Source organism: Hemiscyllium ocellatum, chromosome 11 (genome assembly GCF_020745735.1).
Source record: "Hemiscyllium ocellatum isolate sHemOce1 chromosome 11, sHemOce1.pat.X.cur, whole genome shotgun sequence".
In the NCBI taxonomy this organism is placed as follows: domain Eukaryota; kingdom Metazoa; phylum Chordata; class Chondrichthyes; order Orectolobiformes; family Hemiscylliidae; genus Hemiscyllium; species Hemiscyllium ocellatum.
The window spans coordinates 13,799,537-13,817,402 of NC_083411.1; the positions used below are offsets into that span (position 1 = coordinate 13,799,537).

General features: G+C 44.2%; 1 protein-coding gene across 1 annotated transcript in view; it reads left to right on the forward strand.

The window, feature by feature from the left end:
- Window positions 1-17,866, forward strand: part of il1rapl2 (interleukin 1 receptor accessory protein-like 2) — a 496,025-nt gene that overhangs the window by 439,031 nt on the left and 39,128 nt on the right. Inside the window, exon 7 of the mRNA XM_060832313.1 lies at window positions 13,887-14,032. Coding sequence (XP_060688296.1) covers window positions 13,887-14,032 — 146 coding nt within the window. The remainder of the gene's footprint in view (window positions 1-13,886; window positions 14,033-17,866) is intronic.

Here is a 17,866-nt window from a genome sequence, read left to right on the forward strand (position 1 = left end):
TTTATAATGCAGAAATCTATTCTGCAGATATGAGTTCAAATCTTGGCATGGCAGATTGTGATATTTGTAAGTATAGAAAATAAAATTTGGGAATCAAAAGCTAGTTTAATGATTGTTGTGAAATCTATTTGGTTCACTAATCCCTTTCAGGAAAGCAAGCCTCCTTCAGTATCTTGACTGGCTGAGATGTGACTCCAGTTGGTAGAATCTTAATTGCTGAATAGACAATAAATGCTGGCCTAGTCAATAATACACACATCACATGAACTTACTTTTTAAAAAGTGCTTTACAGTCCATGAGTACTTTTATAGTGAAGTTGCTTCTGTAATGTAGAAAGTCCAACAGTTCATTCATGTCGAAAAGTGTGGCGCTGGAAAAGCACAGCGGGTCAGGCAGCATTTGAGGGGCAAGAGAGTCATCAGGAATGTTGGGGTGGGGGTTGGGGGGGGCAAGGGGGCTGAGAGTTGAATAGGAGGGTGGGATTGGGTATGTGGGTAAGGTTCCCAGGAAGGCGATAGGTGGATAAAGGTGGTGGGGGATGGTGATAGGTCATGGAGAGGGAGGAGCGGATAGGCGGGAAGGAAGCTGGACAGATAGGACAGCTCAAGAGGGCAGTGCTGAGCTGGAGTGTTGGCTCTGGGATGAAGTGGGGGGAGGGGAGTTGAGGAAACTGGTGAGATCGACGTTGATGCCGTTTGGTTGGAGGGTCCTAAGGCAGAAGATAGGGCGTTCTTCCTCCTGGCGTTGGGTAGATTATTTGGTGGTGGAAGATGCCCAGGACATCCATGCCCTTGGTGGAGTGTGAGGGGTGACATGTTCAGCCAAGGAGCGGTGGGGTTGTTTGGTGCGTGTGTCCCGGAGATGTTTTCTGAAATATTCCACGGGTTGGTGTCCTATCTCCCCAATGTACAGGAAACCAAATCGAGAGCAATGGACACAGTTGATGAAGAGTGTGGAGGTGCAGGAAAATCTCTGCCAGATGTGAAAGGATCCTTTGGGTCCTTGGATGGAGGTGAGGGGGGAGGTGTGGGCACAGATTTGATACAACTTGTGTCAGGAAGTGAAGGTGCCGGGAGTGGAAGATGGGTTGGTGGGGGCCGTGGACTTAATGAGGGAGTCGCGGAGGGAATGGTCTCTCCAAAACACAGATGGGGTGGGAGGGAAATGTATCTCTGGTGGTGGGGTCTGATTGTAGGCATCGGAAATGGCAGAGAATAATTCGTTGTATCCAGAGATTAGTAGAATGGAAGGTGAGGACTAGGGGGTGGGGTGGGGGATTGGGGTTCTGTCCTTGTTACGGATGGATGGGTGGGGCTCAAGGACAGAGGTGTGGAAAGTGGAGGAGATGTGCTGGAGGGCACGATGACTGCCTGGGAGGGGCAATTGTGGTCCTTGGAATCGGAGGCCATCTGGGATGCCCTGGATTAGAATTGCTCCTCCTGGGAGCAGATACGGTGGAGGCAGAGGAATTGGGAGTAAGGGATAGCATTTTTATAGGGGGAGGGACGAGGTGTAGTCTAGGTTGTTGTGGAAATCAGTAGGTTTGAAGTAGATATTCATGTTGAGTCGGTCACCAGAGATGGAGACGGACAGGTCCAGGAAGAGGAGGAAGGTGTCTGAGATGGTCCAGGTGAAGTTGCAGTCAGGGAGGAAGATATTCGGGAAGTTGATGAACTGTTCACCCTCCTCAGAGGAGCATGAGGTGGCACTGATACATTTGAGCACAGCAAACTCCCAGAAGCAGCAATGTGATTGTAACGAGATAACTGATTTTGTGGGGCTAAGTCAAATAAAAACAAGAATTGCTGGTGAAACTCAGCAGGTCTGCTATCATCTGTAGAGAGAGAATCAGAGTAAACATTTCCAAGTTCAGTTATCCTCCTTCGAAACCACGCTGTTGGTGTCATTCATTAGTTAAAGCACAGAATGAGGCCATTGGCATGACAGCAAATATAGGTTGCCCTTACCCATAAACTGGAATATTTACCTCATCACTTGCTTATCTATTCCCTGATGAAAGCTGCAATTGGAGTGTCAGCCTCCATCACACATTTAGGCATTACATTCTCAGCAGATTGAGCAACTGCCCTGGATTTTTTGGGACTATCCAGTGCCTGGACTAAACAAAGAAAGAACAAAGAAATTTCCAGCACAGGAACTGGCCCTTCGGCCTTCCAAGCCTGTGCCAATCCAGATCCTCTATCTAAACCTGTCGCCTATTTTCTAAGGATCTATATCCCTTTGTTCCCTGCCCATTCATTTATCTGTCTAGATACATCCCAAATGACGCTACCATGCCCACCTCTACCACTTCCGCTGACAACGCGTTCCAGGCACCTACCATCCACTGCATAAAGAGCTTTCCATGTATATCTCCCCTAAACTTTTTCCCTCGCGCCTTGAACTCGAGATCCCTAGTAATTGAGTCCCTCACTCTGGGAAAAAGCTTCTTGCTATGCATCCTGTCTATAACTCTCATGATTTTGTATACCTCAATCAGGTCCCCCCTCAATCTCCATCTTTCCAATGAAAATAATCCTAATCTACTCAACCTCTCTTCATAGCAAGCACCCTTCATACAGGCAACATCCTGGTGAACCTCCTCTGCACCCTCTCCAAAGCATCCACAACTTTTGGTATTGTGGTGACCAGAACTGTATGCAGTATTCTAAATGTGGCCGAACCAGTCTTAACTATAAAATGACCTGCCAACTCTTGTACTCAATAGCCCGTCCAATGAAGGGAAGCATGCAGTACGTCTTCTTGACCACTTCTATCAACCTGCATTGCCACCCTAAGGGTACAATGGACCTGACTAGTTATCCTGGTGATCCTATCCCCCATACCCACCAATCACCTGCCCTTTTAAACCACACCCCACCTCCTACAAAAAATAACTTCTTCCCTGCTGTTCTGAATGAACCTCTCAAATTTTAAATTTAATATTCATCTCACACTTTGCTGCCATAATATTGTATTGTTCTCTCTGTTCTATTACCCTAATGCACGTTTTATGGTATGATCTACTTGTACTGTACACAAAACAAAACTTTTCACTGTACTGGGTGCATGTGACAATAATAAATCAAATCAAAAAAAAAATCTAGTCACACAAATCCACCAACTCTGTTGCTCTTTGCCAAGGAACATTTCATAGATAAGAATTAATGATTTATCTGTTCTGGAATCCTCCCAAAGACAGCTCACAGACAGTTTCCCAGCTACCAGTAATTTGTAACAAACATCTATTCTCTACTTTGGTTAATTGACTGCCTAGCTTATTACATTACAATTAAGTTGCATATGAATCAGTCATAGTCAAAATTGTCCAAATTAATATGTCTCCTTTCAGAAGTGTTTTGGTAAGGTCCCACATTAGAGATATGTGTGCAAAATTAAAGGAAATAGGGTAGCTTACTTACATGGATAGAGACCTGGCTGGCAGAGAACAAAGAATAAGAATGAAGGGGGATCTCATAGAAACTTATAAAAGTCTAACAGGACTAGACAGGGTAGATAAGGGAAAAATGTTCTCAATGACAGGGAGTCCAGAACCCTGGTTGCTTTGGGTGGCACCGTGGCTCAGCGGTTAGCACTGCTGTCTCACGGACCCAGGTTCAATTCCTGCCTCAGGCAACTGTTTGTGTGGAGTTTGCACATTATCCCTGTGTCTGCGTGGGTTTCCTCTGGGTGCTCCGGTTTCCTCCCACAGTCCAAAGGAATGTGGGTTAGGAGAATTGGCCATGCTAAATTGCCGGTAGTGTTAGATGCATTTGTCAAAGGTAAACGTAGGGGAATGAGTCTGGGTGGGTTGCTCTTTGGAGGGTTGGTGTGGACTTGATGGGCTGAAGGGAATCCAATCTAACCAACAGTCTAAGGATACAGGGTCAGCCATTGAAGGATGAGATGAGGATAATATTTTTTTCACATACAGTGGTGAGTGTATGGAATTCTCTGCCACAGGATGCTGCTGGGGTCAAAACATTGAATGTTTTGAGAAGGCATTAGGTATAGTTTTTAGATCAAAAGGGATCAAAGAATATGGGGAGAAAGCTGGAATGAGGAACAGAGTTGGATATTGAGTGACGGAATCAGCTCGGAGGACCTGCTCCTGTTTCTCTGTCTCTATGTTCCTACATTGAAAGGGGCAGTTCAAGGAAGGTTCACTCGACTAATTTCTGGGATGAATACTGATTATCTTAAGAAGATAACTTGGACAGGTTGGATTTGGCCGGAGGTTAGAAATACCAGAAGAATAAATAAGTGGTCTCCCATTTAAAATGGCGACGAGGAGAAATCTTTTCTCACCAAGAGTGATAACACTGTTCCTCAGAGACTGTTCCTGAGCTGTCTTCCAACCCTGCCTCTGACATAGTGGTATGTAACAGACAGTAGCTTGTCTCTTGTACATGGAGCACCTAGGAAGAAATTAATTCTCTTCTTCAGGCGACAAAGGCCTTGAGTTGTCTATCTCTGATCCTGAGATATCTTCAGCCCTTGATGGCAAGGGAGAACCCATGGGTTCCAGAACAGTCAGAAAGGCAGTCGAGGTGACAGGCATGTTTTACAACTTTCATATGGCCCCGTGCTTGTTCAGGACTGTCAGACCGACCAGATCTTTATATGTCACGAGAACTGACTTGGCATTGACCATACCTCATACCCATGCCTTTCCCCCGGTTTCTACACCAAACTTCATCCCCAAAGTAAACGATCTCTCTTGCTTGGCGGAGCCTTGCATCTGGCATTGGTGTTCTGACAATGGATTGTTCATCCCCTCCAAGTCTAGGAGGATCAGATTTAACCTGGTACAGAATCTCCTCCCCATTGCAACTCTGCTAGAACTTTCCCTGTAGCTGCATGTGGGGTGGTGCTATAATCAAATAGGAACTTGCACAGTTTGGTATCGAGTGAAGCTGTAGGCTGTTTCTTTCAGGGCTTTTGCATGAAATGTCGATTTCGCTGCTTGTTGGATGCTGCCTGAACTGCTGTGCTCTTCCAGCACCACTGATCCAGAATCTGGTTTCCAGCATCTGCAGTCATTGTTTTTACCTGGCTGTTTCTTTCAGCCTGTCTTCAATGTTTGGACTGCTCTTTCCACCAGGCTATTGGATAGTGAATGGTATGGAGCTGTCCTTAAATGACAAATATCATTCAACATCAGAAAATACATGAATTCCCTGCTGGTAAACACTGGCAACATTTCTGCAGTCTGTGTTTTGCAATGGACGTGCATGGATTTTCTATCATCATCTCCGTGTTTGACAAAAGAACTCTGTACACAACCAATCACTTTGAGTGGGCATCTACAATGACTAAGAATATTAAGCCCATGAAAGGACCTGCATAGTTAACATTTAACTGAGTTCAGGGTTTACCCTGCCATTCCCGTGAATGTGGGGAATCTGCCTGGTGATAATCGCTGTCCTTGTTGGCAGTCTGGGCACTGCCCCTACCAATGCGTCTATGTTGGCATTCAATCTGGCCACCAGGCATGACTTCTTGCCAACATCTGCATTTTGGAAACCCGTGGATGTCCCTGGTGGAGTTCAGCCAGTGTCTAGCAGTGACCTGTGCTTGGAACAGTTACTTTTTCTCTCCATGATAATATGCTAACCTCTACTATGATCTGGTCTCTCCAGCTCCAAAGAAAGGTTTCAATTCTAGGTGGTTTCCCCCATCAGCGCCCCAACCCCATCCACACCCCAGCTGTTTCATTTTTGCTAGGACCGGATCTTTTTGCTTCCAAAATCTGATACTGTCAGCTGTGACAGGAAGTGTGTCTAGAAAATGTAAAACCATGACTGAAGTGTCCAGTGGCAGTACCACTGGGGGAGTACCTGCCAGCGGGAGGCAGCTCAATGTATCCGCATTTGCTACTTGGCCTCCTAGATGGTCTAGGAGAAAGTGAGGACTGCAGATGCTGGAGATCAGAGTTGAAAATGTGTTGCTGGAAAAGCGCAGCAGGTCAGCCCTGAAGAAGGGCTCTTGCCTGAAACGTCAATTCTCCTGCTCCTTGGATGCTGCCTGACCTGCTGCACCTTTCCAGCAACACATTTTCAGCTCCTAGATGGTCTTCCAACTTGTAATTACATGCACTTAGTATTAGAGCCCACTGCTGAGTTCAGCCTGATGGCGTGGGCAGCACTGCCTTGTCCTTTTTAAGTAAACCTGGGAGAGGTTTGTGGCCTGTTGTTATTACAAATTTACATTCATGAAGGTATTGCTGGAACTTCCTCACTCCAAATATGACCACCAAACCTTCCATCTCCATCTGGGGGTATTTACGCTCTGCATTAACCAGTGTCCTGTATATATACTTCTTGGGCATTCTTCTCCATTGGGACACCAATGAGCTAATGCTCTCCCTCTGTCAATATCAGATCTTGCTTGGGATCGTAATGTGCCAACGCTTTAGAAGATGTTAGCTGTTTCTTCACATCCCTGAAATTTATCGCTTGGCTACACAACCATTTCCAGAGTGGGGATAAAAGAGTCCTTGTCAGGATGGCAGCAGGTGACAAGTGGTGTTCCGCAACGTTCCATGTTGGGACCACAACCTTTCACTTCAGGTTGGTGACGGATTCACCACGGCTGATTCACTGCCGATGATTAGCCACTGCTGGTTCTCCACCAGCGTTTCTCCACTGGGGTCGTTTGACCTCTGAAGACTATTCACCACCGGAAATATATATATATTTTTTTCCCACCTGCCTGTTCTTTCATACTTCTCAGTCCCCTTTATTTATACAACTACACACTACATATTGATTTTTTTAAAAAAGAGGTAAAATAAATATCATTTTATTGGTTTATATATAAAAATGAGTTACAAACATTAACCAGATAAAGGAAATATATTTTAAAAATCTTTATAATGGCAGTAAAATCTCACATTAATATTTAACAATTATTAAAGATGCTAGGACTGACTGAGGGACATCAGCTACACATTCATTAATAAGAACACTCAGTACTTCCTGCGATTCTTCTGCACAACGTTTTAGACTTGTTTTCACTTTCGCAACCTGGACACTTGCTGCGGAAGGGGAATGTGTGTGTTCTTTTATTGTTTCTATCACAGTGCCACTCTTGGTGTGGATCCATCCATTGCATCAGCTCCTTTGTTCACACCGCCAAAACTTAATACTTGAATCACTCTTGGATAGTTTATCAAAAACATATATAAAACCATTATGGTAAAACTTCCTTTTTCCATGTTTACTAATAATTTCTGTTTCTATTTTGAAGGCTTGAGGGTAAATCAAAAAAAAATACAAGCTTAAAAACCTCTCCTGTAACGAAAATAAGTTAACCAATATAACGACAATTTTATATAGTTTAGATATGCTTATTCTCTAACATTTTAAACGTTGTTAAAATAAAAAGAAATTTCTATTAACAAAAATAAATGGTTATTAAAACAAGTAAACGCTACCACCAATATTCAAAATGTACGACTTATTTGCGGTGGCAAATCATCTTCAGTGGTCAAAGGGCAGTGGCTAAGCATCCTCAGTGGCCAATGGGTGGTGGCTAAGCATCCTCAGTGGCCAAAGGGCAGTGGCTAAGCATCCTCAGTGGCCAATGGGTGATGGCGAATTGTCTTCAGTGGTCAAAGAGCAGTGGCTAAGCATCGGCGGCGAATCTGCTGTGACGAATGGTCCCATCTCGTTCACTTCATATGTTAACGATCTAGATAAAGGGATTGAGTGTATTCTGGCTAAGTTTGCAGATGATACAAAGATAGGTCGAGGGACAGGTAGCATTGAGGAGGCGGGGAGGCTGCAGAAGGATCTGAACAGGTTAGCAGACTGGGCAAAGAAGTGACAGTTGGAGTATAACGTGGGAAAGTGTGAGGTCATGCACTTTGGTCAGAAGAATAGAGGCATAGACTATTTTCTAATGGGGGAGAAAATTCAGAAGTCTGAAGTGTAAAGAGATTTGGGAATTCTCGTCCAAGATTTTCTCATAATAAACTTGCAGGTTGAGTCAGTAGTTAGGAAGGCAAATGCAATGATGGCATTTATTTTGAGAGGACTTGATGATAAAATCAGTGAGGCTCTATTAGGGTCTGGTCAGACCATATTTGAAGTATTGTGTGTAGTTTTGGGCCCCATATCTCAGGAAGGATGTACTGGCCCTGGAGCGTGTTCAGAGGACGTTCAAGAGAATGGTCCCAGGAATGAAAAGTTTAATGTATGAGGAACATTTGAGAATTCTGGATTTTACTTGATGGTGTTTAGAAAGATGAGAGGGGATCTGATTGAAACTTTCAGAATGCTGAATGGTCTGGACAGAATGGATGTTTGGAAGGTGTTTCCATTCGCAGGAGAGATTAAGACCTGAAGGCACAGCCCCAGAGTAAAGGGAAGACCGTTCAGAATGGAGATAAGGAGTAACCTCTTCAGCCAGAGAGTGGTGAATCTATGGAATTCACTGCCACAGAAAGATGTGGAGACCAGGTCATTGAGTATATTTAAGACTGAGATAGATAGGTTCTTGATTGTCAAGAGGGTCAAGGGTTACGAGGAAAAGGTAGGAGAATGGGGTTGAGAAACCTATCAGCCAGGTTTGAATGATGAAGCAGAATCAATGGGCTGAGTGGCCTAATTTCTGCACCTATGTCTTATGATCTTATGGTCTTACAAACCCTTATGGGTATTAATTGTAGTATGCTTTTGGGATTCCTCTTCTCACCATCATCATCTACAGGTAATTGGAAATGTTGCAACTGACAACATGAAAAATTGCCCAGGTATGTCCTGTACACAAAAAGTAGGACAAATGCTACCCAGTCAATTACTGCCACATAGTCTTCTCTTGATCATCAGTAAAGTGATGGAAGGTGTCACCAACAGTACATTCAAGCAGCACCTGCTCAGCAATAACCTGCTCAGTGATGCCCAGTTTGAGTTCCACCAGGGCCACTCAGCTCCTGACCTCATTCAGCCTTGGCTCGAAGATGGGCAAAAGAGCTGAATTCCAGAGGTGAGATGAGAGTGACAGCCCTTGAAATAAAGGCCATATTCAACGGTGTGTGGCATCAAGGAGTCCTAGCAAAACTGGAATCACTGGGTATCGGGGTCAAACTCTCTGCTGCTTGGAGTCATACCTGGCACATGGGAAGATAGCTGAGGTTGTTGGAGGTCAGTCATCTCAACTCCAGGACATCTCTGCAGGAGTTCCTTAGGGTAATCTCCTAGGCCCAGCCATCTTCAGCTACTCCATTAATGACCTTCCCTCCATCATAAGGTCAGAAGTGGGGATGTTCACCAATGATTGCACAATGTTCAGCAACATTTGCAACTCTACAGATACTGAAGCAATCCATGTTCAAATGGTACAAGATCTGGAATATATCCAAGCTTGAGCTGACAATTGGCAAGTGACATTCCCACCACAGAAATGCCAGGTAAAGACCAGCTCCAATAAGAGACTATCTAAACACTGCCCTTTGACACTCAAAGTTGTTATCATCACTGATTCCCCCATTATCAACATCCTGGGGATTACCATTGACCAGAAACTTAACTAAACTCGCCACATAAACAGAGTGATTGTAAGATTAGTTCAAAGGCTCGGAATACTGCAGTAAGTAACCCACCTCATGACTCCCCAAAATCCGTCCATCATCCATAAGGCACAAGTCAGGGCTGTGATGGAATTGACAATAGACAATAGGTGCAGGAGTAGGCCATTCTTCCCTTCGAGCCTGCACCACCGTTCATTATGATCATGGCTGATCATCCTCAATCAGTATCCTGTTCCTGCCTTATCTCCATAACCCTTGATTCCACTATCCTTGAGAGCTCTATCCAACTCTTTCTTAAACAAATCCAGAGACTGGGCCTCCACTGCCTTCTGGGGCAGAGCATTCCACACACCCACCACTCTCTGGGTGAAGAAGTTTTTCCTCATCTCTGTCCTAAATTAGGCAAAAGTGAGGACTGCAGATGCTGGAGATTAGAGGTGAGAGTGTGGTGCTGGAAAAGGCAGCATCCAAGGAGTTGATGTTTCGAGCAAAAGCCCTTCATCGGGATCCCCACTTGCCTGGATGGGTGCGGCTCCAACAACACTCAAGAAGCTTGACACCATCCAGAACAAAGAAGCCCGCTTGATTGGCACCACATCCACAAACATCCACACCAACATTCAGTAACAGCACTGCCTACAAGATGCCCTGCAGAAATTCAGCAAAGATCTTCCGACACCACCTTCCAAACCCACGCCCACTGCCATCCGAAAGGATAAAGTCTTGAGAACACCACCACCTGCAAGTTCCCCTCCAAGCCACTCACCATCCTGACTTGGAATTATATCACTGTTCCTTCACTGTGACTGGGTCAAAATCCTGGAATTCCCTCCCTAAGGGCATTGTGGGTTAACCCATAGCAGGTACACTACATTGTTCCAAGAAGGTAGCATAGCATGAACTTCTCAATGAGAATTAGGGACAGGCAATAAATACTGACCAGCCAGTGACACCCACATCCCACCAGTGAATACATAAAAAGAGTTCAAAGAAGACATCTTCATGATATCTGGAAGTTATTAATACCCAAAAACGTTTTACTTAGCCTTGCTAAGCTTGTTATTCCAGAGATCTTACTGGGTGCACATGGTCTACTGTTTGCTTAGATTACAAGAGTGAGTGGGCTTCAAATCAGCAGTTAACTGGTAAAGTGCTGTGGAATACAGAGGATCCTCGATTATCTGGGATTCGATTCTCTAAATATCGGATTATCCAGCAAGATCGCAAGGTCCCGATGCTCAGCTAAACCACGTTATCTGGCCTTCAATTATCCGGAACTCGATTAATCAAACGAAATACTCCCCGCCCGTATCCTGTGGATAATCGAGGTTCCTCTGTTTTGTGAGTTTGCTATGTCAATGCAAGCTGTTATTTTACTGTTAAGTTATCATAATGTGGAGGTACTCATGTTGGATATGGGTGGACAAGGTCAATAGTCACACAACACTAGGTTATGGTCCAATAGGTTTATTTGAATTCACAAGCTTTTGGAGCATTGTCCCTCCAAGGGGCATTAAGAGATCAGCACTGGCATCTTTTAGACTGCAAGAGGGCTATGGGGAGAATGCGGGTAAGTGGAGTTGAAATGCCCATCAGCCATGATTGAATGGAGTGGACCCGATGGGCCGAATGGCCTTATTTCCACTCCTACATCTTATGGTCTGATAATGTCTACATCTAGACATGATTTAAAAGCCTGTTGAACATTTAGGAATCTCAGGATTTGTATCTTTACAAATTTGCATTAGTCAAGTGAGAAAGCTGAATAAATCCATCCTCTTCTCCAATGTTCATGGCCCTCCATGGACAAGAAGGTCACAGTGGGTGTTGGTTTTGCAGCTTGTCGAGATTAATTAATCTGCTGTTCAAACTGTGATCATTGAGGGTCTGACACTGCTCTTTACGAGTGACAGGTAATAATGAACAGGAACAAAGACTTCAAGATCGCTCAGTAGTATGACATTGGCTCTGGAGTGACATGAGTGGGAGAATTAACACTTGCATTCCACAATGTGATGCAACACGGTGACCATCATTGCACTTGAAAGGGGCGAGAAAAATGACTTTTAATTTTTATAGCAGTCTTCATGACTGCAGAATGTCTCAAAATTGATTGCAGTCAATTAAATCCTTTCTTAAATTATGACCATGATTCAACTGTTGGAAAACAGCATCCACTTTGAGCACAGCTAAGTCCACAGTCAGCAACAGTGCACCAACCAAATAGATGATGAGACAGTGATACAAAAGGGGCATATATTGTTCAGTAAGCCTCTTCAATTCAAGCCACAGGATCTTTCACATAGAATCCCTACAGTGTGTAAGCAGACCATTTGAATCCACATCAACCCTCTGAAGAGTAACCCACCCAGACTATGTCCCTATAACCTTGCATTTCCCGTGGCTAATGCAGCTAACCTACACCTCCCTGGACACTATGGACAATTTAGCACAGCCGATCCAGCTAACCTGTGTATTTTTAGACAGTGGGAGGAAAACCACGCAGACACGGGGAGAATGTGCAAACTCCACACAGACAGTTGCCCGAGGCTGGAATTGAACCTGGGACCCTGTGCTAACCACTGTGCCACCCACCAGTGAATTAAAGCAGACAAAGCCTGGATTTAGCTGTTTACCCAAATCTCTGACAACGCTCCGAAATGCCAGGGCAGATTAGCTGCTTGTGTTTGAGTAATTTCTTTCTAAGAAGTTGCCAACAATCCAACTAAAATGAATAAACCCACACTTCCCCCCTCCCTGCCTCACTTTTTTATGGTGCAATACATTACAGTAAAGACTGACATTCTGATCTTTATTCAGAAAATAATTCAAGTATTCAAAATAATTTTGTCTGATCTCTATCAAATGACACAAAAACCAAAGGCTAGAACTCAGCGTCTGGTGAATCTGGAATTATTCCAACATTCTGTTCCTCTTCAATTCAGTATGTTCCTGCATCAGAACACTACCTGGTTACTTACAGGGTCGACTCCTCTCATCACAAAATGGAATAAATATTTGATTTATTTTCACAAGATTAGAATTACATGAGGGAAGAAGACTAAATTTTTAGTTGTAATTGAGACCATGTTGGAACACATGTGGAGGGGAAGCGATGGCCTATTAACCCAGAGATCGAGATAATGTTCTGGGGACCCAGGTTCGAATCCTAACACAGCTGATGGAGAATTTTGAATTCAAGGCGTGAAGAAGGAAAATAAATCTGGAACCAAGTGTCAAACAATGACCACAAAACCATTGACAGTTGTTACTAGTTCTCCACAGTCTTTTCAGGAAGGTACCCTGCTGCCTTTAATTGGGATAGATACATGTACCTCCAGTCCCACAACAATGTAGTTGACTCTTGGCTGTTCTCTGAGGGATAAGGGGTGCAAGATAAGTATTGGCCAAGCCAGTGATGTCCGCATCCTGTGAATGAATTTTAAAACAAACAGTAGCATTGTTTGTTAAGCCTTTTCTTTCTCTCTGGGCATCAGCTCCCTATAATCTATTCACCGCTTCCTCAGGCCTGCACCTCAATTAGGCACTGAGTGCTTTCAATCGAGAGCCCACCACAGCTGACCACCCTGGGTAAGCCGTTGGTCACCCATCCCCGCGTGGTGACAGAAACACTGATGGTCACATGATCCTACTGCTGGCAAATGGGGACCTCAAACTGGCCCTTAATTGATCACTTGAAGGCCTCAATTAGCTGTGGGCCAGGAAGGTTGACCACTTTCCCAACCCTGCATAAGCTGGGGGGGGGGGGGGGTGGGGGTGGTTGGGTATGACATCATACTACATAATTCCCACCTTCCTTAAAAGGCACTGAATGCAGAGTCATTACATATTTTTAAGATCAAGGTAGACAGATTCTTGATTACCAAGGGGATGCCTGATGACTGAAGATGTGCAAGAATATAGAGTGGAGGTTAAATTCAGATCAGCAACGAACATATTACGTAGCAGGCTAGAATGGCCAAGTGGCCTACTCTCTTCTTGCTTGTAATGAAGTTGCTTTCCCACGTCCAAGTCTGCGGCCCATAGGAGTACAAGGTTCTGCCTTCTGTTCTAGACTCAGTTAACTCGGGCAAATACTCTCTGTCCACTCTGCCAAAGCCTTGAACCCAGTCACTGAGGTTTATTTTGTGAAATCATTGTGAATGTCTGCTTCCACCTGAACAAATCCACTTCCCTCGGACTCTAATCTACAGCCACATCATGGACTTTGAGTGGGTTCACCACCAGTTGAGAACCGCAGCGATTGCTAATACACATCACGAGAAGCCGAGTAAATCTCAAGGTTTCCTTTTCTCTCTTTATTCCCTTCCCCCCATCCCTGACCTACAGAATTCTAAATGAACACCTCGGGGAGAAGGAAGTGGAAGTATCACTGATATTTGATTGGGTGAAAGAAACGGACCTGGGGAATTATACCTGTATCGTAGAAAATCGAATCGGACGCACACAGACCAGCATTCTTCTCCAGAGAAAAGGTAACCATCTCCAAACTGTTGTGCATCAAAGTAACTTATTGGTCCCACGTGAATTGTGGATGTGTTTGTATTGGCTGAATTTCAAACTAAAAGAATAACTAGAATTCAAGAACTCCTTGTTTGTCAATATCCCCCAAAAATGAGTTTTCAGTCCTCTGGCCAATTGGAGCTTATCAGAAATCCTGCAGTATCTTAAATCTGTGAATCTTCAATTTAAAAATTCTCATCAGTTCTGAAGGAGAGTCACACCAGACTCAAAGCATTAACTCTCTCTCCACAGCTGCTGCCTGTCCTAATGAGCTTCTCCGCAATCTCTCTGTTTGTTCCAGTTTTCCAGCATCTGCAGTATTTTATCTTTAATAAAATTCCCATTCTTCCTTTTAAAACCTTTTTTTTGCCTCTCCCTATTTCTGTAATTCCCTCTTATGGTACTGTGGGGAAGTACCTACGTCAAATGGGGAGGTGACAGTCGAACAATATAATCGCTGCACTGTTAATCAGTAGACCCAGATAATGTTCTGGGAACTTGGGTTCAAATCCTGCCTTAGCAAGTGGTGGAATTTGAATACCAAAAACACCTTGAATTAAGAGTCTAACGATGACCGTTAAGCCATTGTTGATTCATGATTGAATAACAATCATTGTTAATTGTTACTAATCCTTTTGAGGGGATTCTTACCTTCATAAACCTTCCCTGGGCTGCCCCCCCTCCATGGTTACATTAGAGCCCGGATTTCCCTGGTAAACGAGCACGCAGTGTCCACCAACACCCTTGAGCTGTTCAGGGAGAGGTGGGCACTGCAGGGAGTGGAGTGTTTTATTTCCCCCTCTAACTCTCTTTTGATTTAATCCCTCCCCTCCCCTTCACTGTTTTGATCACACAGCATTGCCCTTTGATGTGAAGGGCACTGCTTGTCACTGGCCACCCGGGTGTTTTCCTATTTTCCTGGTGATGGAAATTGAATAAAGATTTGTACACCTTGTGTCTCTCACTGTGTCTCACACCTGCACACACATAACATGGGTGCTGGGGAAAACATAAGCACTACCGCAGTTAGGTGGTAGTGCGGGGGTTAATTTAAAAAAGAAAAAAAAAAGAAAAAAAACTGGAGTAAAAAAAAATATAACCAGGAGATATCCCTGCCCTCCCCTTCACTGTTTTGATCACACAGCAAAAAAAATATAAAAAATAAATGTTCCCTGGGCTGCCCCACCCCCCCCCCCCCCCCCCCCCGCCCCCCCCCCCCGCATCGTTACATTTGAGCCCGGATGTCCCTGGTAAAAGAGCACGCAGTGTCCACCAACACCCTTGAGCTGTTCAGGAAGAGGTGTGCACTGCAGGGAGTGGAGCGTTTTATTTCCCCCTCTAACTCTATTTTGATTTAGTCCCTGCCCTGCCCTTCACTGTTTTGATCACACAGCATTACCCTTTGATGTGAAGGGCACTGCTTGTCACTTCGAGTAAAAAATGAGGTCTGCAGATGCTGGAGATCACAGCTGCAAATGTGTTGCTGGTCAAAGCACAGCAGGCCAGGCAGCATCTCAGGAATAGAGAAATTTTTTTTATTTCTTCGAGTAAAAAATGAGGTCTGCAGATGCTGGAGATCACAGCTGCAAATGTGTTGCTGGTCAAAGCACAGCAGGCCAGGCAGCATCTCAGGGCTTATGCTCGAAACGTCGAATTCTCTATTCCTGAGATGCTGCCTGGCCTGCTGTGCTTTGACCAGCAACACATTTGCAACTGCTTGTCACTGGCCACCCGGGTGTTTCTTTGCTTCCTGGTGGTGGAAACTGAATAAAGATTTGTGCACCTTATGCCTTTCACTGTGCCTCACACATGCACACACACAACGTGGGTGCTGGGGAAAAATAAGCACTACCGGAGTTAGGCGGTAGTGTGGAGGTAAAAAGATAGAAAGAGGGAAAAAAAAAGACAGGAATGTCTGAGGATCTGTTCACTCTGAGAGCTGGCTCTAAAAAAATAGGAGTATCAGAAAAAAAAGAGGAGTGTCAAACATTCAGCCAAAAAAAAAACCTTCCCTGGGCTGCCCCTCCTCCATGGTTACATTAGAGCCCGGATGTCCCTTGTAAAAGAGCACGCAGTGTCCACCAACACCCTTGAGCTGTTCAGGGAGAGGTGGGCACTGCAGGGAGTGGAGTGTTTTATTTCCCCCTCCAACCTCTCTTTTGATTTAATCCCTGCCTGCCCCTTCACTTTTTTGATCACACAGCATTGCCCTTTGATGTGACTGGCCAACCGGGTGTTTCCTTTCTTCCTGGTGGTGGTAGGATATTAATAAAGATTTATGCACTTGTTTGTTCTTCGCTGTGTCTGACATCTGCACACACGTGATATGGGTGCTGGGGAAAAATAAGCACGACCACTTGTCAGGTGGTAGCGTGGGGGAAGAAACAAAAAAAAAGACAAAAAAGGAAGAAAAGAAAAAAAAATCAGGACTGTGAGGGGTTCTGTTCACTCTGAGAAACAAAAGAAAAATAAACTTTGCTTGGTCTCACATGTGACTCCAGACCCACAGCAATGTTGTTGACTCTTAACTGCCCTCTGGTTAATTAGAGACGGCCAATAAATGCTAGCCTGGCCAGTCATCCTGCAAATGAATTTTAAAAAATAAAGAACGGTGTATATTTTTAAGATAAATTCGTTAGCATGTCATATCTTTTGTCAAATATGCCCTTTGAAAAGTTGATTGCTCACTCTAGTAATTTGATGACATCCTGCTCGGTTCATAGAATTAAATATTGTGATTCTTGTTAATCTTGGAGAAAAGGTGCTGAAGCAGCAACAAGAATGAAGCAGCTGTTCCTGCAGTAAGTGCGTCCATGGAGAGTTTAAAATCTTTAAAGCTCAGATTCCTAGGTTTCTCAGAATTGAACATCAACATCAAATTTCACGAGTTCAAGTTAAAAATCACACAACACCAGATTATAGTCTAACAGGTTTATTTGGAAGTACAAGCTTTTAAAGAACTGCTCCTTTGTCAGGTAGCTAGTGGAGCGATGGCCTAGTGGTTTCAGCACTCGATTGTTAATCTGGAGACTCAGGTAATATTCAGGGGACTGAGGTTCTGAATCCCGCCATGGTAGATTGTGGAATTTGAATTGAATAAAAATCTGGAAGTAAGTGTCATATGATGATGATGAAATCATGTCGGTGTTTGGGAAAAACCCATTTGGTTCACTTGTGTCCTTTAGAAAGGAAGGCTACTATCCTAACCTGGTCTGTCCTACATGTGGCCCCAGACCTACAGCAATGTGGTTCAGTATTGACTAGCCACTGATGCCCATATCCCATATCCATGAATGAACAAAAAAAAGGACTGCACTCCACTGCTATCTTCTCAAGGGAAACTGGAGATGAACACGGAATGCTGGCTCAGCGATTCCCAACATCCCATGAATGAGTAAAAATAATTCTCACAGCTTGAAAAAAATGTTGTCCTTCTGCCCTTGACTATGAGGTTTGCTTCAGTTGCTGCATTGGACCCTTGTTTATCATTGCCTTTTCCACAGTCGCCATTACAGCATGCTTTGACATGTCTATGACATCTAAATCCATTAATCTCCCAAAACATTGCATCTGGAGTCCAAAGTCTTTTCTCTTGGAATTCTTTATTCACTGTTTAACCCATAGACATATCCTCTCAAGTCTCTGGATCTTCTGCTCTCTTTCACTTGTCTCAAAATCACCTTTACACATTTTGCTCATAGCTCAATACTCTACAGGTTAGGATTGACAATAGGCTTGATAGGCTCAATGGTGAGAGGATGTGTCCCCTCGTGGGTGAGTGTAGGACCAGAGGGCACAGTCACAGA